The 24,394-nt window shown below is 36.6% G+C and overlaps 1 protein-coding gene across 1 annotated transcript in view; it reads right to left on the reverse strand.

Moving 5' to 3' along the window:
* LOC127862315 (DNA ligase 4-like) overlaps nucleotides 1-24,394 on the reverse strand; it is a 55,089-nt gene that overhangs the window by 15,421 nt on the left and 15,274 nt on the right. The window contains exons 5-16 of the mRNA XM_052401390.1: nucleotides 18,023-18,115; nucleotides 17,262-17,366; nucleotides 15,659-15,765; nucleotides 14,829-14,974; nucleotides 13,690-13,891; nucleotides 8,434-8,570; nucleotides 5,996-6,141; nucleotides 5,020-5,187; nucleotides 4,303-4,440; nucleotides 3,642-3,788; nucleotides 2,897-3,014; nucleotides 2,403-2,535 (exon numbers count right to left, since the gene is read on the reverse strand). Coding sequence (XP_052257350.1) covers nucleotides 2,403-2,535; nucleotides 2,897-3,014; nucleotides 3,642-3,788; nucleotides 4,303-4,440; nucleotides 5,020-5,187; nucleotides 5,996-6,141; nucleotides 8,434-8,570; nucleotides 13,690-13,891; nucleotides 14,829-14,974; nucleotides 15,659-15,765; nucleotides 17,262-17,366; nucleotides 18,023-18,115 — 1,640 coding nt within the window. The remainder of the gene's footprint in view (nucleotides 1-2,402; nucleotides 2,536-2,896; nucleotides 3,015-3,641; nucleotides 3,789-4,302; nucleotides 4,441-5,019; nucleotides 5,188-5,995; nucleotides 6,142-8,433; nucleotides 8,571-13,689; nucleotides 13,892-14,828; nucleotides 14,975-15,658; nucleotides 15,766-17,261; nucleotides 17,367-18,022; nucleotides 18,116-24,394) is intronic.

Raw genomic sequence — 24,394 nt, forward strand, 5'->3', positions numbered from 1 at the left:
GGTCACATATAAATTTGATCTGTTTAAATAGCATTATTTATGTGAAGTCTGCACAGGCTAATAAGAGGCAACACGTAAAGCACATGCCTTAACTCTTTCAGTGCGGGAACCGAATTTTGATGGCCTTTGCTAACAGTTTGGATCCAGATGAGACGCTACGTTCTGTGGCGTCTCATCTGGATCCAAACTGTTTGCTATTCTGATAGTATTCTTTGAAATAAAATCGAAGAAAATGCTAATTTTAGAAATTCAGCAGACGACATTTTAGCAGACGACAAATTTCCCAGCATGCAAAGGGTTAAGTCCCGTTTTCCCAGATTGAGGTTCATATATATATGCCATTACCCTTTACCACTTAGATACGTATTTTGACGTGTTTGTAGTCCCTTAGAAAGTTAAATTTAATTCATTAAAGACCTTTCTTACTAGATTCAAGTTTTAAAGGCTTCATTACCAACACTTTACTTAGATATTGATGGGCAGCAAACAGCATTAAGCCTGAACAGACTGCGAGTTACTTGCAGGCTGTTCTGGTTTTATGCTGTTTGCACATAGGCATTATCAATTTGCCTCTGAGTGGGAAATGGTTAAGTGCAAAGTTGTAGGAATACGGACAAAACCCCTCCCGGATAAAAACCCTCCTGTCATTTTCATAGGGGGCGGACGAAAACCCTCCCATGAATAAACATGGGCGGACAAAAACCCTCCCATGAAAAAAACGGAGGAGGACAAAAATCCTCCCATAAAAAAACGGGACCGGACAAAAACCGTCCCGTAAAAGAAACACTTAGTGTTGCATTCATTATTCCGATTAAAGTACCCATTGTGTGTATTGTGTTTTCAGGGGTGTGAATTTGAAAGAAAATGTGTATCCATTAACTGTTAACAAACCGCTTTCTAATGTGCATATATATCCGATAATCCAATATAATAACAACATCAATAAAAACATAAAATGAGGCCATTTATAGACAAGTGAATTTAAATTTAGATTGAATGCAATACTATACAGTGCAACGTTTAATCGCGTCATACGCTCATTCATGCAAAAAACGTGCTTTCCGGAAAGTTTCTGAAAACTTTTCGAAAATGAAAGTAAAATTCTGTTAACAACTTACAATTTGTGAGCATGTAACTAATTTGTCTTAATTACTAATTTAATTTAGCTTTGACTGTAACTTTTTCAATTGCATTTTTGCGGACAATATATAAAGCTAACTGTATTGTCAAATATGTCAATGATTCGGTTATTTAGGCCCACTAATCAGCTAATCATAACAATTAACTAGTTAATGGCATACAATAATATGTATCAAAATAGCAAACTGTGAATCTGCAACTGCGGACAAAAACCCTCCCGAGAAAGCAATTAAACACCAACAAATGTAATTGCTTCACACATTGCTGCATTCATTAATCCGCAAAATTTACTCAAAATAGCAAACTGTGAATCTGCAACTACTTTTAGTTTTTTAAGTAGTTAAATCACAGAATCAATTAAAAGCAATTAAAAGCCGACAAATGTATTTGCTTCACACAATGTTGCATTCATTAATCCGAAAAAATCACTCAATGCTGACAACATTTGTTCAAAATATCATACTGTGAATCTGCAACATATAAAAAGCAATTTGTTTGTGTAAAGGCACACAAGTGTCTACAATGTTGGTTTTTGTTTATCAATTGATTATGCTTATTTGTCAATGTATGTAACATTATACTGTCTAGACTTCATAATACTTGTTATAAAACGAAATAAAGAATGTCTTGGGAACCCTGTGTCCGCCTCTGTTATTTTTGCGTTGATGACTAAAAACTATAAAAGAAACACGACTTTGATGTTCTTAATGCACTGGCCGGCGCACAATTTGATATTTTATATATTTTATATAAACACCCTACTTGTTATTCATACTAAGTAATCATGAATATTGTAGTCCTTATCATACTAAGTAATAATACAAATCTTAGTTCAAACATATATAATTGACGTCAAATGGGTGTAAAATAACACCATTTCAATTCGGAAATATTTTAATAAGTCAATATAAAGTGTAATGTTACCTACTGAAGTGAAGTCACTATTACAAAAAATAAATTTCTCGGATAACCGACAACCAAATACAAATGTTGGAAATGACATTCGGAAATGACGGATTTCGGATTAAAAATTCATAAATAATCGTTGATAGTTGAATTCGTGGCCCAGATTTCACGGGAGGGTTTTTGTCCGGTCCCGTTTTTTTCATGGGAGGGTTTTTGTCCTCCCCCGTTTTTTTCATGGAAGGGTTTTTGTCCGTCCCGGTTTATTCATGGGAGGGTTTTCGTCCGGCCCCTATTAAACTGACGGGAGGGTTTTTATCCGGGAGGGGTTTTGTCTGGCAAAGTTGTATCCCACTTACCATGGAATGAGTGTATTGCTGTCAAAGCATCTGAGGAGCCAGTCTGCCCTGACAATGTCGTAGTTGTTGGATTTGAGCATGTTGGATACCCGGAACACCGGTCTGTCTACCACAACGCAATAAGTCTCTATCCCTGGAATATAAAATGAACATTTAACACAATGCATAAATACTCTGTCAGGATTGTTTGTTTTTAGTTAGTATATAGTAGTAATGCTCAGGCAGATATTAGCTTAACCCATTTATGCCTATGGGACTCTCCCATCCTTCTAAATTGGATCAATTTATTTCCAAAATTAGGAATGTCAAGTATATTTATTTCTATATTTAGAATAATTCTTACAGAAATTCCTTTAAGCAAACAGTGCAGACCCAGATGAGACGCCGCATCATGCGGCGTCTCATCTGGGTCTTAGCTGTTTGCCAAGGCCTTTTTTATAGACGCCAGGCATAAATGGTTAACTGTAAAATTGGACTTTACTTCTCCTATATACCTGGGTTCTGTACAATAGTTCCACCACACTCAACTACTTTTTCTTCCAGCTTTTGTTTATTCCAACCGCCAGGGCCGTTGATAATACACACCTCACGGCCTTCCAGAATCTTGGACACCTGAAATATTTGTTATGTGTAATAAACATATTTAAAACCAGCATTTTTATTTTGGCAAACTGTGGAATCACAAATTTTGGTTTCCATATGTTTAGGAAATCTTGTGAACAAACAAGAAGTCCATAAACAAAATGACATAATATCACTCAAAGAGCACTAAATCCCCAAATGATTATTAAAAACAATGTACATGTCCATGCTGCATATTAAGTTTAATTCAATTCGAGCATTGGGCTCTAAGATCTTTTGTTAAAACCTTGATAAAATGTAATCGACCTTGAACGACCTGTAAACTATGTGCATGTCCACCATATACAGATGCTGCATATGAAGTTTAATAGATCATTGTAAACTATTGTGCACAAGTTAAAAGCATAACTGATAGAAGGGCCATCAAAGAGAATGGTACCACTTATCAGAGAAATTTGTTTCTGACTCAAGCAAACTGAATTCTATAATCGTTAGAATATGGACAGAAGAACAAAGCGGCAACTTTATGCTTCACACCCTTTGCCATGAACATTTTCCAGACGGAAGATAACATATATGGAGATGTGCCAACAAAATTACAATTAACTTTCAATCAACATAAATAAGAAAAGGAGAAATTAATTTTTTTCCCCACACCTGTTGCACATTTGAAGTATCTGCTGCCCGAAACTGTTCCCCAAGCGTTGGTCGTACTGTCCGGGTAACGACCTTGCGTTTCTTCTTGCTCGGCTCCTCTGTGTCTCCCAGCTCTACATAGCCACCTGCCAGCTTACCACCGGACTTCTGTGATGGATAAATGCATGTGCGTAAAGTGTCCTCACAGAGACAACCTTTCCGCCTAGACTGGATTTTTGTTTAGAAGAGACTTCCTTTCAAAGAAAATTTCATACAAGAGAAAAGTGTTACTGCACAGGCTAATCTGGGATGACCCTTTATGCACATGTTTTAACCGCTGTTTTCAAAGAGAAAGGCACAAATGATTGTACCAAATTCACATCAGTTGCATGTCATGGCTGGTACGTCCAAAGTGCCCCAGGAAAATGTAAAATTAATTGTTTGTTAGCATAAATTCAAACATGATTTGTTACATTGATATATTATGAAAGCTGAATGCACACATATCTTAAGACTGATTTCAAAACATTTGCTTTACAAGCTAATAAAGACATCAAGGATTCTTAAATAATCAAACACCAATCAATCATAATACCCGTAATCCCGAACACAAAATCCAAGATATTCACAATGTATACCAAAGGTATAACACATTCAAACTTTTACTGATTTGCAGCCTCACCTCCTTGAGCTCTTTGATGTCTGTGGTTGTCATACATTCGTACCAGTGTTTGTCGTCACGGAAACGCTCAACTCTCGGGAACCGCAAGGTAACACCGCACCTGAACCTCTCACTATCAATTATCTCAGCTGCTTTGATCTGTTAATGAGAACGTAGTTCATCATCGTTGTGGTTGTCCTGCTTCTCCTTCTCCTCATCATCAACATCAACATCATCATCATCATCATCATCATCATCATCATCATCATCATCATCATCATCATCATCATCATCATCATCATCATCATCATCACCATCTCCATCAACATCGTCATCATCACCGTCATCATCAGCAGCTTAACATTAGCAGGAGTTGTCATCATTATCATCATCAGCAGCAGATGCAACAACATATTTGCTTCCATCATCATCACAATAATCATTATTGTCAACATCATAATCATAAACAGCAACACTACCTATACAATCATCACCCATAACAGAATTTTTTTTTATATTGAATGATGTCTTACGCTGATTGTATAATAATCGACTCACCAAAGTATTAAAATATTATCATGTTAACCATGCATGATTTAACAGTAGGAAATGAATCAATAATAAACGAATAACCATCTAGGAATGTTGCTGCACCCATTGACTATTGTCTACTTTTAACTAATCAAGTTCACATAAACAAAATTAATAATTTTCATTTGCTATAAATCAATACCTCACCTGGACAATGCATGAATTGCTGGGCTCAATCCACGCATCAGGCTTCTCCTTGAAACCGGGCGCCAGCTCGATGGTAGTGGGTGGACTCTTCTTGTCAAACACCTGCCAGTGCTCTGCGAGCTTGGCATTGAAATCCTGCAGTTCTTTCTTGCTGTACCCAGACCCAATCTGAACACAAGGTATAATCAAAGGCTTGTCAACATGGATGCATGTGTTTATACATAATAAGGTCAAAATAACACATGAACCAATGTCCCTTGTGGCAAAACTAGCAAGATAAAGCAGTCTTTTTTTTCATCCTAATAAAGTTCCGTTAAATAAACCCTTTCCTGATAATTGAAATATTCAAAAATTTCTATTTGCAATCCACAACAAACATCAAGTGAACAAATAATTTTTTTTCTGGTCAGCTGACCTTCTGAGGAGCCCTACTGTAGTAAATTTGTCTAGGACTGTCATACCCTTCCAATAATAGTGTTGCAATATGATAATCATGGTATGTTAATGTAGCAATAACAACTTATTGTGCATATTATATTTTAAGATTTTATTCTTGAAATCCACTTTCCTTACACACAAAAATTAAAGTACCAAGCAGATCTTAAATTATAAAATTGAAGATAAGAATTTGAATTTTCCTAATAATAGGATTTGAAGTTTAAATTATTATTCATAGGACCAGTATTTTTAACATTGGGTAAACAATGCTATAAAGTCATGATCCTGTTTGCCACAAAGTAAATCACATCATGTTAGAATACCAGTAATGTTACAATCAAAATAACTTTAGCATATTCCTCATATATTAGCAAAGAACTCTCAGCCATTTACAAAATAATTTAATTATTCAGGTAATTAATTCCTTAACACATGATCTTTAAATCATTGTATATTTGCCAATAAAAAACAAGATGACTAAACAATATTTCTTAAATATACTATTGTGGCAACAGAAGAAAACATTTAATAGGCACACCTTGCAGAAGGAGTAGAAGATGTCAGGTTTGTTGCCATCCTCTGTTGGCACGGCAACAGCACATAGAAAGTGTGACATCATGCCCGCCCTGTGACCCACACCAAAGTATCCGCCCACCACTAACACATCCAGCTCATCCATAAGGCCTATAAGAAAACAGAACAAAATTGAACTATTCAAATGTTTGATAACTGATCTCAAAATGGATTGAAATATACCCAATTAAAAGTCTTATAGTAACAAGAGTTCCGCGGTCGGAGACATATGCCCCCCAAAACAGGGCTTTGAACTAGTGACCCCAATTTCAATAGGGGTCATCTACTGTCAAAGGCCAATGCGCATGTGAAGTATCAAGCCAATCGGTCAATTTGTTGATGAGTTATTGACGGGAAACAATTTTTAAACTTATTGTGACAGTGACCTAGTGACCCCAATTTTGATAAGGGTTATCTACTGTCCAAGGCAAACGCACATGGGAAGTATCAAGCCAATTGGTCCATTCGTTGACGAGTTATTGATCAGAAACAATTTCACACTTAGTGTGATAGTGACCTTGACCTTTGACTTAGTGATCCGAATTTCAATGGGGGTCACCTACTGTCAAAGGCAAATGCACATGTGAAGTATCAAGCAAATTGGTCAATTCATTGAAGACTTATTGATTGGAAACAATTTTCACACTAAGTGACCTTGACTGTTGACCTTGTGACCCCAATTTTAATAGGGGTCATCTTCTGTCCAAGGCCAATGTGTATGTGAAGTATCAAGCCAATTGATCAATTGGTTGACAAGTTATTGATCGGAAATGATTTTAACACTTAGAGTGATAGTGACGGGGTCATCTACTGTCCAAGGCCAATGCACATGTGAAGTATCAAGCCAATCGGTCAATTTGTTGATGAGTTATTGATCTGAAACAATTTTAACACTTGGTGTGATAGTGACCTTGACCTTTTACCTAGTGTCCCCAATTTCAATAGGGGTCATCTACTGTCCAAGGCCAATGACCATGTAAAGTATCAAGCCCATCGGTCAAATGGTTGACAAGTTATTGATCGGAAATGATTTTCACACTTAGTGTGATAGTGACCTTGACCTTTGACCTAGTGACTTATATTTCAATAGGCGTCATCTACTGCCCAAGGCCAATGCACATGTGAAGTATCAAGCCAATTGGTCAATTTCGTTGACGAGTTATTGATTGAAATTTTGGAAATGAACTGGTCTACCGACAGGCAGACAGACCGACCTACATCCAGCAAAACAATATACCCCTTCTTCTTCGAAGAGGGGCATAAAAATGATACGCCTGTCAATTAAGTATTTTGCGGGAAAGTTTGGACAAAGTCTGAATGTATTTCTTTTATTTGACTTTTGATCTTGAATAGTGATGTTGACCTTTGATCTAGAGACCTGGTTTTGTATCAGTATGGTTGTAAGTTCTGCCACATTCTTTCCAAAGTCCTACTTAATGCTCAACACTATGCTTTAAACGTGACTAGTGACTTCGACCTACAGGCCTGGTTGCATGAGACACTTCATCAAACAATGCCTGTCACTTCTTTAATTACAAAATCCATAAAAGCTGGATCAAGACAGAGTTTAAGAAGTTGATTTCTAATATTGGCCTATGATCTTGATCTATGGCCTTCACCTTGAACCTAGTGACTTGTTTCGTGTCACTCAGTCTCACCATGCTTGCCACTTATATGTTGCCATTTGAAAATATATTCATTCTGGATAAAGTAATTCTATGAATAAAGTGTTTTAACTTTTAACCCTGAACTGTGACTTTGACCTAGAAACCAGGTGCCTGTTTATAACATGCCATTGAACTAATCTCGGCATTGTGAATATATTTAAAAATCTATCCATGCTGGCGATGTTATGCTATAAAACAAAGAGCTAAGAATTAATTTCTTATATGAGCCGCCACATGCAAAAATAGGCCTCATGCATTATGCCGCCAGTGTAGCTCCAGACAAGCCTTTCAATCCCCTACACTTGTAATGAGCTACCAGACTGTGATGCATGACCATTTTTGCATGATGTGTGTCAGATAGGAAATATCTAGTTAGTATAGACACCTGCTGTTGGCAATGAGGCTTTCTACAAAGTCTGGTTAAATTCAAGCTAGTAGATGCACAGAAATACCAAAGATTGGAAAGTGTGACAGAGATGGATAATCAGATAGAGCTGTGACCACAATTGCCCCTGATAAAAATTTGGGGAACATAATAAAATACACATCAAGTGAAACCTCAGCTGCACCAGCAGGAGAGATACCTTACTAAACCATGTTATCCTTTATTCATGGCAAGGAACAATATGGCAAACAGTGAGACACAAAAAATGCACTAAACATAAATATTTAAGTGAACCAGAACTCTAGTTAAAATAAATGTCCTTATCAAACAAGACCATTATTGTTTGCCTACCTCCGACATACTCCGGTTTCACCTTGAACCATCCTCCCTTACGTGTATTAGGTCTGTACACTGAATCCGGGTTCTTGACCATGATACCCTCCTCTCTGCCATCGATAGCCTCATTCAGTGCATCGGCACAGTCCTGGCTGCAAACACAATAATAGTGATTGGATTGAAGGTTATGCTGTACCTCTATAAATTGCAACTATGTTGTATCCAAGTAAACAACTGTTTATCTGTTCACTGTAACATTCTATAACAAGAGGGCCTGAAAGGCCCAAAGTCGCTCACCTGAGATAACAAGATATTATTGGGAAAAATCTTCTGACCAAGTTTCATGAAGATCGGAAAATAAATGTGGCCTCTAGAGTGTTAACAAGGTTTTACTAAAGCCATATAAAGAAAAATGCCCCGCCCCCTGGCGGCCATGTTTTGCAACCAACCGGCATCATTTTCGAACTAGTCCAAGAAATTATTGGGATGAACCTTCTGACCAAGTTTCATGAAGATTAGACAATAAATGTGGCCTCTAGTGTGTTAACAAGATTTTACTATAGCCATATAAGGAAAGATGCCCAGCCCCTTGACAGCCATGTTTTTCCACCCATCATGACCATTTTCGAACTCGTCCGAGATATCTTTAAAATCGATATTTGGAACAAATTTTATGAAGATTAGGCAAAAATTGTGACTTCTAGAGTGTTCACAAGCTTTTTTTACTATATAAATATAAGGAAAAACTCCCCCCACTGGCGGCCCATGTTTTTTTACCTATCCGAACCATTTTCGACTCAACCGTCATATCCAGAAAACACACATTCTAACCAATTTCATGAAGATTGGACCAAACATGTGACTTCTAGAGTGTTCACATGTTTTCACTATATACATATAGAGAAAACTGCCCCGCCCCCTGGCAGCCATGATTTTTTCACCGATCTGGACCATTTACGAACTCATCCGAGATATCATTGAAACCAATGTTTTGACCAAGTTTCATGATGATTGGGCAAAAATTGTTACTTCTAGAGTGTTCACAAGGTTTCTCTATAGCCATATAAGGAAAACTGCCCCGCCCCCTGGCGGCCATGTTTTTCAACGGACTGGAGCCATTTTTGAACTCAACCAACAAATCATTTAGACAAACATTTTGACAAACTTACATGAAGATTGGTCATCAAATGTGACTTCTACAGTGTTCATAAGGTTTTTCTTTTTTTTGACCTAGTGACCTAGTTTTTGACCCAGCATGACCCAGTTTCGAACTCAGTCGAGGTATCAATGGGACAAATGTTCTGACCAAGTTTCATGAACATCAGACAATAAATGTGGCCTCTAGAGTGTTCACAAGGCAAAATGTTGACAACGGACGACGCACGACAGATGACCTACAACGGACAAAAGGCGATCACAAAAGCTCACCATGAGCACGTTGTGCTCAGGTGAGCTAATAAAAAATGTGTAAAGTAACTATCAGAGATGTATACTCTAAAGTGGCTATGTTCCAAATGTGGACATGTTTGTGAATTGTTAGAGATGTTGAAATGTTAGTGAATTGTTAGATATAAGAAAATGTTAAATAATTTTCAGAAAGATGGAACTGTAAGTGCTTTGTAGGAGGTCTGGAAATGTGAGTGCATTGTTAGAGATGTGGAAATGTTAGTGCATTGTTAGATATGTGGAAATGTTAGTGCATTGTTAGAGATGTGGAAATGTTAGTGCATTGTTAGAGAATGTCGAAATGTCAGTGAATTGTTAGAGTTGTGGAAATGATAGTGCATTGTTAAAAATGTGGAAATGTTAGTGCATTGTTAGAGATGTGGAAATGTTAGTGCATTGTTAGAGATGTGGAAATGTTAGTGCAGTGTTAGATGTGTGGAAATGTTAATGAATTGTTAGAGATGTGGAAATGTTAGTGCATTGTTAGATATGTGGAAATGTTAGAGCATTGTTAGAGATGTGGAAATGTTAGTGCATTGTTAGAGATGTGGAAATGTTAGTATATTGTTAGACATGTGGAAATGTTAGTGCATTGTTAGAGATGTGGAAATGTTAGTGCATTGTTAGATATGTGGAAATGTTAGTGCATTGTTAGAGATGTGGAACTGTAATAGATTTGCAGGAGTTGTGGAAATGTTAGTGCATTGTTAGAGATGTGGAAATGTTAGTGCATTGTTAGAGATGTGGAAATGTTAGTAAATTGTTAGAGATGTGGAAATATAAGTGCATTGTTAGAGATGTGGACATGTTAGTGAATTGTTAGAGATGAAGAAATATTAGTGCATTGTTAGATATACGGAAATGTTAGTGCATTGTTTGAGATGTGGAAATGTTAGTGCATTGTTAGAGATGTGGAAATGTTAGTGCATTGTTAGAAATGTGGAAATGTTAGTGAATTGTTAGAGAAGAAGAAATATTAGTGCATTGTTAGAGAAGAAGAAATATTAGTGCATTGTTAGAGATGTGGAAATGTTAGTGCATTGTTAGAGATGTGGAAATGTTAGTGCATTGTTAGAGATGTGGAAATGTTAGTGAATTGTTAGAGATGTGGAAATGTTAGTGCATTGTTAGAGATGTGTAAATGGTAGTGCATTGTTAGAGATGTGGAAATGTTAGTGCATTATTAGAGATGTGGAAATGTTAGTGAATTGTTAGAGATGTGGAAAAGTTAGGTATTGTTTAACATATGGAAATGTTAGCCTTGTTAGGGAATTGTTTGACATATTTATGAATTTGTTGAAGTAGAATAATTCTGCCATAACTGTCTACTTCAAAGCAAATGTTGCATAATTTTAAATAATGAAATTCCTTAAAACACACAAAAATATCACATAGCAAGAAATACCAAATTTAGGAAATCAAGGCTTAGAAAAGCTCATGTTCTTTTTGGTGACATCAAGGACATTAAATATTGATATTTTATTTATTGACCATGCTTTTTTGAGTGATATTGTAAATCATTTTTCACAAATGATAGCTGTATATAGGGAAATATGTTTTTTTCTACTCAAGCTGTTGTTAAAACTGTACATGTGTCAGAGACAGTATAACTTGCAGGTTTTGTTGTACTTCTCAACAATGAAAACATTTATTGTTTCATAAGTTAAATCTCTTAATTTTGAAAATCGCATATTTAAACAAGAGCTGTCACCATAGGATGACTTATGCCCCCTAGAAACGCTTGATAGAAGTTATGAGCTTTTTTCGAAACCTTAAACGCAGATTTCGAAACCTAAACGCGGACCCTAAGTTCAAGGTCAAGGTCACAGGGGTCAAAATATGTGCGTATGGAAAGGCCTTGTCCATATATACATGCATACCAAATATGAAGGTTATATCTCAAGGGACATAGAAGTTATGAGCATTTTTCAAAACCTTAACACAGATTTCGAAACCTAAACGTGGACCCTAACTTCAAGGTCAAGGTCACAGGGGTCAAAGTATTTGTGCGTATGGAAAGGCCTTGTCCATATACACATGAATACCAAATATGAAGGTTATATCTCAAGGGACATAGAAGTTATGAGCATTTTTGGAAACCTAAACGCAGATTTCGGAACCTAAACGCGGACCCTAAGTTCAAGGTCAAGGTCACAGGGGTAAAATTTTTTGTGCGTATTGAAAGGCCTTGTCCATATACACATCAATACCAAATATGAAGGTTATATCTCAAGGGATATAGAAGTTATGAGCATTTTTCGAAACCTAAACGCAAAGTGTGACGGAAAGACGGACAGACAGACAGACGGACAGTCCGATCACTATATGCCCCCTTTTCTTCGAAAGGGGGCATACAAAAAAACAAGAGCTTGTCACAGTAGTGACAAATCCCCGCCAAAATGTGTTTGCGTGTATGACAACATTTGTTTTAGAGAGTAGAATAATATTTGTAAAAACAAATAAAGGGAGATAATATATTATGCTCTGGACAAAAATTTACTTTGAAATTAAATAAAGGGAGATAATTCAAACACTAAGGTAGATAGAGTTATTGTTCTTAGTCACTGCACTTCTTCTACTTGCCATCTGTTTATATTTCAAGTTTCAAGTAAATCCCTTCAGTAGATTAAGAGTTATACTCCAGACAAAAATTTACTTTAAAAGTATATAAAAGGGAAATAATTCAAAAACTAAGGTATATAGAGTTATGGTTCTTGGTCACTGCACTTCTCCTAGTTGCCATCTGTTTATATTTCAAGTTTCAAGTAAATCCCTTCAGTAGATTTAGAGTTATGCTCCGGACAAAAATTTACTTTAAAGTTATATAAAAGGGGAGATAATTAAAAAACTAAGGTAGATAGAGTTATGGTTCTTAGTCACTGCAAGTTTCAAGTAAATCCCTTCAGTAGATTTAGAGTTATGCTCCGGACAAAAATTTACTTTAAAATTATATAAAAGGGGAGATAATTCAAAAACTAAGGTAGATAGAGTTATGGTTCTTGGTCACTGCACTTCTCCTACTTGCCATCTGTTAATATGTCAAGTTTCAAGTAAATCACTTTAGTATATTTAGAGTTATTCTCCGGACAAAAATTTACTTTAAAGTTATATAAAAGAGGAGATAATTCAAAAACTAAGGTAGATAGAGTTATGGTTCTTGGTCACTGTACTTCTCCTAGTTGCCATCTGTTTATATTCTAAGTTTAAAGTAAATCCATTGAACAGATTTGGAGTTATGCTCCGGACAAAGTTTCGGCCTTCACTTCATCATGTTGACATATTTTCAGTGTTACCTTTATCGCCTGAGAGATGTGTAAGTAGTTTGCTCCACAACCTTGTAACAATTTATGACAATATACAGTTTGTCAGCTATGTGCAAATACTCAGACATGTGCGAATCATTGAGCATACACAAATCTACACTTGATATTGAATATATATTTGGAGTTTTAATACAATTGCTTGACACAAACCAACTGCAAAACAGAATGACAGAGTGACTAAAATATACCCCCTCCCTGCAGAGATACGAGTCTCGTGTTTGGAATAACTGGGGATATTGCATGTAGGTAAAGTGCCAGAATAGTATTTGCAGTCCCCAAAGGCTAATCAGAGATGACACTTGCCTCCTAAACTGGATTTTAGTATAAAAATAGTATATATTTTAAAAAATCCATAAAAGTTGAAAATGTTGTCCCTGAGTAGCCTGTGTGGACTGCACAGGCTTATCTGGGCTGACACTTGACACACATGCATTAAGCCCAGAATGAGACTATAACAACCCTAGCTTTGTAAAGATCTGCCCTATACAACAAGCACACCTACTTTGTGCGAGCCTCTCTGTGCTGACTTATCATCATGCGTCCCTCACATGGTGTGAAGACCTTCTCCAGGTAGCCAAGACGCTCTCTCAGCGGGAGGTTTGTAAGCACCTTGTCATTGTAGAACATCACGTCAAACACCTGCAGACATGGCTGGAAGCCTTCTTTGCTTGCTGATTTTACATCAGTGTTCATGGCTTTTGTTGCTGAAGTAAAAATGCTTCGGGTAAACTAAGTGTTAATCACAATAACCATACATGCAAACATTTACCTGAAATATCCAAGTACAAAAATTACCATAATTCTGTCCATCATAGTAATTAACAGGTAATGCAGAATCATCAGGCAAGCAGCAGTTTGTGCATGTACTTTGATATGTTAAATTAACTGTTTGAGATTTTCTGACTCCATTTACATATTGCAGATTACCTGTATAATCCCTACATGAATATTATAACAACCAATGATTATTTATCTTTTTTTGTTCAGAATAAAAATGAATAGGCTTAAATTGTTTTTGTTAATATATAAATAAAACAAGAGATGTGTTTGTCAGAAACACAATGCCCCCTACTGCGCCGCTTTGAATCATATATTTGACATTTGACCATGAAGGATGACCTTGACCTTTCACCACTCAAAATGAGCAGCTCCATGAGATACACATGCATGCCAAATATCAAGTTGCTTTCTTCAATCTTGCAAAAGTTATGGGCAATGTTAAAGTTTTCGGACGGACGGACGGACAGACTGACAGACAGTTCAACTGCTATATGCCACCCTCCCGGGGGCATAAAAAATACATGCAAAATCATTGCAAAGCAGATATCAGCAATGTCAATGGTTGAGTCATCACGCAACAAACGAGTCAACATATAGGTAAACATAATACATTTCGAGAATATTTTCAAGTCTGCTTTGAATGGATATGCCTAGTTTCACTTTTATTGAACTGCAATGAAGTGTCCATACAATGACTTGTAAAAATATTTCAAATATAACATGGCTTTCATGAAATTGTATGTCATATAAACACCATAACTAGTATTCTGTTCATCACCAACAACTTTAAAATAGAAATGGTTATCAACAAACTAGGCAGACTTAAACAGACTTGAGAACTCAGGTACTCAGCATGGTTACCATATGTTTTGGTCTCTGGATGAAACTGTAACATTTCTCCATCTAGAATACAGTTCTTTACGTCAGATTTGAACAGATTGTAGATATAAGGCACCAGATTGCCTTCGTACCGGTTCGAGCCAAAGGTATCAGTGTACTCATTACCACTGAAACAGTAAGCGAACTTTGTGAAGAATTGTATCTGCTTTTGTTATGAAGAAAATATGTCTCATATGTATCAGTATTCATATGTGTAAAACATGCAATATAAATTACACTTCCAAATTTATTCATACGTATATGAGCTAGGAAATAATTCCTAGTAGCACATCTTAAATGTAACATAAGAATTTTGTCTTTGTTTGTAATGATTCCAAAAATGTTCCACTTACTAGAAATGACTTGAATTTGCAGTATAAATAACTTATCATAATAAAGTGACAGAAAAATGAACACACAATATGATTTTGAAATTGACTGATCTAATTTAATCCCAAGTTTTGAGTAATTTTTTCAATAGATGGCACTTGCCATTATCCACTTTATACTGTCTCAATCAATTTACTGTGGGCTACTTTATTCATTGAGTAAATTATTATATCTGTTTACAGCGATTCTTTGCTAGACATTTGCTAGACATTTGAAGTTCAAATTTGGCACATCTTCAAAAGAAAGATGCTACATTTTTGACAGAGCTGTGATTACAGAATTATATGACATAGATTTTTATTTAAATTGTATCTTCAAGATGACTTACACAATTTGCACTGCAATTAAACCCCCGACCCTCAAAATTTATAACATTTTTTTTTAAGTAGAGAGTTTGAGTAAAATATTAATATTTGTATTACCTTCTTGAGAAAAATTTGTAGTCTCCATCATTTTTGTGGAGCACCATTCTCTCTCCGTCAAATTTGGTCTCAATTATATATGGCTTCCCTTCCATCAATTTCTCCACCTGATTAAAGCATGATACAGTTACTGCATTCAGAATCAAAACATATCCAAATTAATAAAACCTAACATACCCTTATTAACATCACAACATAAATCCCAGGATTGCTAGTTGTGTGGGGATTGGTCATGAAATCCTTTCTACAGCCATTTTCCCCCTACATCTGATTCAAGAGTGTCAGTTACATGTACAGGCATAAGTATGAAAACATAGTACAGTGACCCCGCGTTTATCCGGACACGTCCGTTCCGGCAGAAATTTCAGGATTAACGAATCTTCAGGATTATCGAACCAGTGCCGTTTCAAGAGTTAAATATGTACCTTATAACAAAAAACCTTATGTTTATGTACATTTACATACTTATTTCGCATCAAGAATAATATTTTTCTTTTTACGCAGACATTTATTTAGTTTAAAAAATCAAATGTTGTTAAACAATGTAAATACAAAAACGTTTAACCGAATTTTAGTACATGTACATGTACATACATGACGTAAAGCTTTGTGAATGATACAATCACACAGTTAAGCATTGATAGCTTAGTATGTTAGTCAATATTTCGATTCTGTATACATTTTCCATGAGGACTGCGTGTATCTCGTGTGATACTGCAGCAGTGAAAAGATGTTAACATAGGTGGCTCGCGAGCTGTAAGCTGCTGACGTCACATAATTACAAGTCAAGGGTGTTGTAAAAGGCATATAAAAATAGAACATAAAACTGCGGTACTGTTTTAATATCTTTATTTATAACCCGTCTCATACAACAGAATGTTGAAATGAATAAAATAGCGATAAATAACGTTCGATGCATTTTAAATGGATTGCTTAAATAATCCTAGCACAACTTTTCAAGCATAACAAGTTCATTTCGTAAAAAAGTAAGTCACTGTATTAAAGCTCATTAAAGACATTAAAGAAAATCACCCTTCTAACCAAGTGTGTCATTTAAGATGGATTGTGTAATGCCAACATTAATTTAAGTTCAAAGTCAGAGTCAAATTATGTTTAGTCACGCCTTTAATCTATCACGCCTAAACACAATGATATTTCATGCATCCGTGATCTCACTTTTGTTTAAAAGACTGGTTCGCGATTAAGCCTAAAACAACAATACTTCACGCCTCGGTGATTGCGCTTTTGTTTATACGGTGGGTGGGCGATTAAGCCCCCATGCTGGGATGCATCTAAATTAACACACATAAAAACAGCTAAATACACAGATGAGTGTCGCAAAATCTACGTCCGGATCCGGAACGCGAGATTCCGGACTTAACAGGGCAAAATACTGCATAATAAATCTGTTACCCTTGACTCTCGTCTGGATTGTGAGAGTTCCGGACTATCGAGATCTGGATAAATGCTGGGTCACTGTTATGGTATACCAGCTATCCCAGGAACAGGGTGAGTTGATTATTAACTAAATTCTTAATAGATGTCAACAGCCTTCTAAAAAATATGTTGCAAAGCACACCAGCCTGCTCCTTGATTGGCCTACCTTATCTGGTGACGCCCGCTCTCCCAGCATGGGTGTGAACGGGGAAAACACTGAGATGCCTATCTCATGGATGCGAACATTTGGGTCATGCATGAGTCGGCACACCTGAAATATGCAAGTGTGGATTCTGTAAATTTGAAACTAACAATCAAATACTGGTAACTGTATGTGACATACAGTCTTTGCTAAAATGTTAAAGTATTTGTGTTTTAAATAGTGCTATAAGTCTTTTTTGAACAGGATATTTAGCATGAGTAAGCTTGTTTTTTCTGAATTGTATCTACTTGCCGGTATAAAAGATACGTGGTAACAAAAATATTGGTAACTTATTTAAGGTAAAACACCACTCTATAATTGAGCAATACAATGCGGCCAAGATGACATTCAACCATTCACAGAAGTTTTCTTAATAGGGTTTTTGTTTTGTAAAAGCAGACAGTACATATGAGACACATCTAATAAAACTAAGTTTAGCATATTGGCATAACAAAAAAGTTTTAACAAGGTATACAGGCTTATCACCCAATTAATGTAAGCACAATTTTAGTTATCCACTTCCCTGTAAGTTGTAAATGGCCTTAATTTTATAAACTAACTACTGATAAATATGTTGTTGCTTTTAAACTGTACAAACGATGTTGTAATTAAAAGTTATAATATGACAGGACCTAAGTTTAAGCTTGTTATTTTCTGAAATGGACATCATTTCAGCAATATTTTGATAAAATGAATCAGTTCTTTTTAGTCTGTTCATCACTCACCTTTTCGAGGTTATTGTTGACATTGTAGAACTCCTCAGCATCTGGGTGGAACACAGACAGGACAGAGGCCTGACTGAGGCCCATCTTCAGCTCCTAGCAACCAATACAGTGGCACTTTAAGAGATCCTAGCAACCAATACAGTGGCACTTTGAGAGAACCTAGCAACCTACAGTGGCACTTTAAGAGATCCTAGCAACCAATACAGTGGCACTTTGAGAGAACCTAGCAACCAATACAGTGGCACTTTGAGAGAACCTAGCAACCAATACAGTGGCACTTTAAGAGATCCTAGCAACCAATACAGTGGCACTTTGAGAGAACCTAGCAACCAATACAGTGGCACTTTAAGAGATCCTAGCAACCAATACAGTGGCATTTTGAGAGATCCTAGCAACCAATACAGTGGCAATTTGAGAGATCCTAGCAACCAATACAGTGGTGTTTGACAGATCCTAGCAACCAACACAGTGGAACTTTCAGAGGTCCTAGCAACCAATACAGTGGCACTTTAAGAGATCATAGCAGCCAATACAGTGGCACTTAGAGAGATCATAGCAAACAATACAGTTTTCTGTAATACACTTTATTTTCTTAGCTTAAGTCTATGACAAGAGGGCCAAGATGGCCCTAGTTCGCTCACCTGAGAGGAGTCAGTTCATTCAATCTTTACCAAACATCAAACTTGACCTAGATATTGTCCAGACAAACATCCTGGTCAAGTTTCATCATTATTGAACCAAAACTCTGGCATATGGAGTGATTTTGTTTTTGTAAGATTTGACCTGGTGGCCTATATTTTGAGTTGACCCCCCTTACCAAACATCAAACTTTGCTTACAAAAATAAATATTATGACAAAGATTCATAAAATCTGAAACAAAATTGTGACCTCTAGACTGTTGACAAGGATTTTGTATAATATAATGTAAATTTGGACAATCTAAGGGCAATAATTATGGCATTAATTATGTGATAAATATAAAACCAATCTTTTTACCAAGTTTCATGATGATTGGGAAAAAATTTGACTTCTAGAGTGTTCACAAGCTTTAATATAAATATAAGAAAACTGCCCCCCCCCCCCCCCCCGCCGGCCATGTTATTCAACTGACCGGAACTATTTTCAAACTCAACTCTCATATCAAAGAAACAAATTTTCTGACCAAATTTCATGAAAATTGGGCCAAAATGGGACTTCTAGAGTGTTCACATGTTTTCACTATATACATAGAGAGAAAAATGCCCCGCCCACTGGCAGCCATGTTTTTTCACCGATCTGGACCATTTTCGAACTCGTCCAAATATCATTAAAACCAATGTTTTGACCAACTTTCATGATGATTGGGCAAAAATTGTGACTTCTAAAGTGTTTACAAGGTTTCTCTATAGCGAAATAAGGAAAACCGCCCCCCCCCCCCCCCCCGGCAGCCATGTTATTCAACTGACAGGAACCATTTTCGAACTCATGTTTTCACTATATACATATTGAGAAAAATGCCCCGCCCACTGGCAGCAATGTTTTTTCACCGATCTGGACCATTTTCGAACTCGTCCAAGATATCATTAAAACCAATGTTTTGACCAACTTTCATGATGATTGGGCAAAAATTGTGACTTCTAGAGTGTTTACAAGGTTTCTCTATAGCCAAATAAGGAAAACTGCCCCCCCCCCCCCTCCCCCCTCTGGCAGCCATGTTATTGAACTAACCGGAACCATTTTCGAACTCAACTCTCATATCAAGGAAACAAATGTTCTGACCAAATTTCATCAAAATTGGGCCAAAAATGTGACTTCTAGAGTGTTCACATGTTTTCACTATATACATATAGAGAAATATGCCCCGCCCACTGGCGGGCATGTTTTTTCAACGATCTGGAGCATTTTCGAACTCGTCCAAGATATCAATAAAACCAATGTTTTGACCAACTTTCATGATGATTGGGCAAAAAATTATGACTTCTAGAGTGTTTACAAGGTTTCTCTATAGCCAAATAAGGAAAACTGCCCCCCCCCGGCAGCCATGTTATTGAACTGACCAGAACCATTTTCGAACTCTACTGTCATATCAAGGAAACAAATGTTCTGACCAAATTTCATGAAAATTGGGCCAAAAATGTGACTTCTAGAGTGTTCACATGTTTTCACTATATACATATTGAGAAAAATGCCCCGCCCACTGGCGGCCATGTTTTTTCACCGATCTGGACCATTTTCGAACTCGTCCGAGATATCAATAAAACCAATGTTTTGACCAACTTTCATGATGATTGGGCAAAAATTGTGACTTCTAGAGTGTTTACAAGGTTTCTCTATAGCCAAATAAGGAAAACTGCCCCGCCCACTGACGGCAATGTTTTTCAACGGACCGGAACCACTTTTAGACTCAACCAACATATTATTAAGACAAACATTTTGACAAAGTTACATGAAGATTGGGCATGAAATGTGACTTCTACAGTGTTTACAAGGTTTTTCATTTTTTTGACCTATTGAGCTAGTTTTTGATCCGGCACGACCCAGTTTCAAACTCTACCGAGATTTCATTAGGACAAAGCTTCTGATCAAGTTTCATGAAGATCGGACAATAAATGTGGCCTCTAGAGTGTTTACGAACAAATGTGGACGGGCTGACGGACAGACGACCGACAAAGACCGGTCACAAAAGCTCACCTGAGCAATCAGGTGAGCTAAAAAGATGCAATGATTATAATGCACACATGTCAGATGGATAACAAAGTTATAAGCTGTTCAAAACATCTACATGATAAATTCCATTTTTGATTGATTTAATAAGAAAATTCTATCAACTTGACCATTATATTGTTTCATGATCCTAGGCGTAAGCTTTCTTGAGTTATCATTCAAAAACCATTTTACTGTGTCAAGTAACGGTGACCTTGTCCTAGTGACCTGAAAGTCAATACGGGTCATCTGCAAGTCATGATCAGTGTACCTATGAAGTTTCATGATCCTAGGCATAAGCCTTCTTGAGTTATCATCTGGAAACCATTTTTCTAAGTTGAAACACCGTGACCTTGACCTTTGACCTAGTGACCTGAAAATCAATAGGGGTCATCTGCGAATCATGATCAATGTACCTATGAAGTTTCATCATCCTAGGCATAAGCGTTCTTGAGTAAAACAATTTTACTATTTTGGGTCACCTCAATGTACCTATGAAGTTTCATGATCCTAGGCGTAAGCGTTCTTGAGTTATCATCCGGAAACCATTTTTCTAGGTTGAGTCACCGTGACCTTGACCTTTGACCTAGTGACCTGAAAATCAATAGGTCATCTGCAAGTCATGATCAATGTACCTATGAAGTTTCATGATCCTAAGCATAAGCGTTCTTGAGTTATCATCCCGAAACCATTTTACTATTTCGAGTCACCTTGACCTTGACCTTTGACCTAGTGACCTGAAAATCAATAGGGGTCATCTGCAAGTCATGATCAATGTACCTATGAACTTTCATGATCTTAGGCATAAGCGTTCTTGAGCTTTCATCCGGAAACCATTTCACTGTTTCAGGTCACCGTGACCTTGACCTTTGATCTAGTGACCTGAAAATCTATAGGGGTCATCTGTGAGTCATGATAAATGTACCTATGAAGTTTCATGATCCTAGGCATAAGCGTTCTTGAGTTACCATCCAGAAACCATTTTACTATTTTGGGTCACCGTGACCTTGACCTTTGACCTAGTGACCTAAAAAATCAATAGAGTTCATCTGCGAGTCATGATCAATGTACCTATGAAGTTTCATGATCCAAGGCGTAAGCATTCTAGAGTTATCATCTGGAAACCATTTTACTATTTCGGGTCACTGTGACCTTGACCTTTGACCTAGCGACCTCAAAATCAATAGGGGTCATCTGCGAGTCATGATCAATGTACCTATGAAGTTTCATGATCCTAGGACAAAGCCTTCTTGACTTATCATTCGGAAACCATCTGGTGGACAGACATAGCGACCCACATGAGCAAAACAATATACCCCCTTTTCTTCGAAGGGGGGGCATAAAAATGTGACTTCCATAGTGTTCGATCACAAGGTTTGACCGAAACCATTTTTGAACTCAACTCTTGTGTCAAAGAAACAAATGTTCTGACCAAATTTCATGAAAATTGGGCCAAAAATGTGACTTCTAGAGTGTTAACATGTTTTCACTATATACATATAGAGAAAAATGCCCCACCCACTGGCGGCCACGTTTTTTCACCGATCCGAACCATTGTCGAACTTGTCCAAGATATCAATAAAACCAATGTTTTTACCAACTTTCATGATGATTGGGCAAAAATTGTGACTTCTAGAGTGTTAACAAGGTTTCTCTATAGCCAAATAGGGAAAACTGCCACAATATACATATAAAGAAAAATGCCCCGCTCACTGGCGGCCATGTTTTTTCACCTATCTGGACCATTTTCAAACTCATCTGAGATATCAATTAAATCAATGTTTTGACCACCTTTCATGATGATTGGGCAAAAATTGTGACTTCTACAGTGTTTACAAGGTTTCTCTATAGCCAAATAAGGAAAACTGCCCTGCCCACTGGCGGCCATGTTTTTCAACAGACCGGAACAACTTTTGAACTCAATCAAGATATCATTAAGACAAACATTTTGACAAAGTTACATGAAGATTGAACATAAACAGACCTGTTTACCCTACCGATTGCTTCTCAGTAGTATGGAGGGCATCTCTCAGTAGTTTTGGACTGTTGTCAGTAGTTTTAAACTTTTCAATCATTTTGAGCATTAAAACACCATGACTGGGTCACATAATTTAACGGTACATAAAGCATTAGATGAATCTAGTTGCTAATAATTAAAAATGTTAAGTGATTGTTTTGCTTTGATTTGTTACAGCCTGTGCCATTTGGTTTGGGAAAATTCGCGCGATAAACCACGAAATTGGAAAAAATAGCGCGATAAACCATGAAATTGGGAGACATTCAGCATTATACATATGATTATAAGTAACAGAATTAAAATTGTTTTTAAGTGCATGTTTGACAGCATTTTATATTATAAAGTGCTGCTTCAATGTCTTTTTACAATGAAGACAATATTTAGTTAATATCCATCCACATGCATATTCAACTTGCAATAATCTATAGATTCTTAAATAAACCATTTGATCATGAGCTCTTTAAGAATAGCTATTAATTTAATTCAGTATTTTTTAAAATTAAATATCATAAGGGGAAAACAAACAAATATTGACAAACATCCTTTAGTGTTCTTGTTTTGTTAATGATATATTAAATGCAGTTAAAATAATATATTTTATTTGTTTACCCAAAGACCTTTAGAATCTATAGGTCTTTGGTTTACCTTTCAATATTTTGCACTTGACAACCTCAGTTCAATGCTATTTCATTAAACTGCACAGCGTAACAAATATAATAAAGCAGAATACGCATATAAATCTGATTATACACAGATCCACTAACATATAAATCAAATCATGTTTGTCTCTTTTCATTTTCGAACGATACTCATCTTATTATAATAAATGCTTTAACTTTGTGAGTAGACAATTTTCCAACACTCGTTTCCGTGACGCACATTTACTGTGCAGATTTCTGATAATTATTTTGTTCAAATCTCAAACGTAGTATGTTGCCTTAATTGACACACGCATTACATTATTCCCTAATGACCATATGATATCCGTTGTTAATTTGAATGGTATTTATTATTTTCGCCGTTAATCACAATTTCTCGTCTGCTTGCCACCATCTTGGAAGTGTGTAAAAACAGGCGTGCTCAATCCTGATACATCGAATATCGTCGGTATTCTCCGCAATAGAAAGAGAGATGTGTATACTGGATAGCAACGTAAAATCGAACATATTCGGATAAATTTGCGAACCAATACGCAAGTCAGTTGTCGTTCGGTGATGACTCGACGAGTTCGATCAGCACTCGTTCTCCGGGAGGCTTGAATTTCAACATTTTTTACTACGCAAGGGCCAAAATGATAATGATTGATACATTACCCGTTAAGACCCAAAATAAGACGGAAATTTGACCATTTTGATCGATGAATCCGTAGTTTTTCAGTACAAATCCATAGTGTGTAGTTTAGCCCAATAATCCGTAGAAACTACGGCGAATCTGTAGAAGTAAACAAGTCTGCATAAAATGTGACTTCTACAGTGTTTACAAGGTTTTTCTTTTTTTTTACCTAGTGACCTAGTTTTTGACCCGGCACAACCCAGTTTCGAACTCGGCCGAGATTTTATTGGGGCAAAGCTTCTGACCAAGTTTCATGAAGATGGGACAACAAATGTGGCCTCTAGAGTGTTTACGAGAAAATGTTAACGGACGGACGGACCAACATACAACGGACAAAGAC

This window comes from Dreissena polymorpha, chromosome 16 (assembly GCF_020536995.1).
Source record: "Dreissena polymorpha isolate Duluth1 chromosome 16, UMN_Dpol_1.0, whole genome shotgun sequence".
Taxonomy (NCBI): domain Eukaryota; kingdom Metazoa; phylum Mollusca; class Bivalvia; order Myida; family Dreissenidae; genus Dreissena; species Dreissena polymorpha.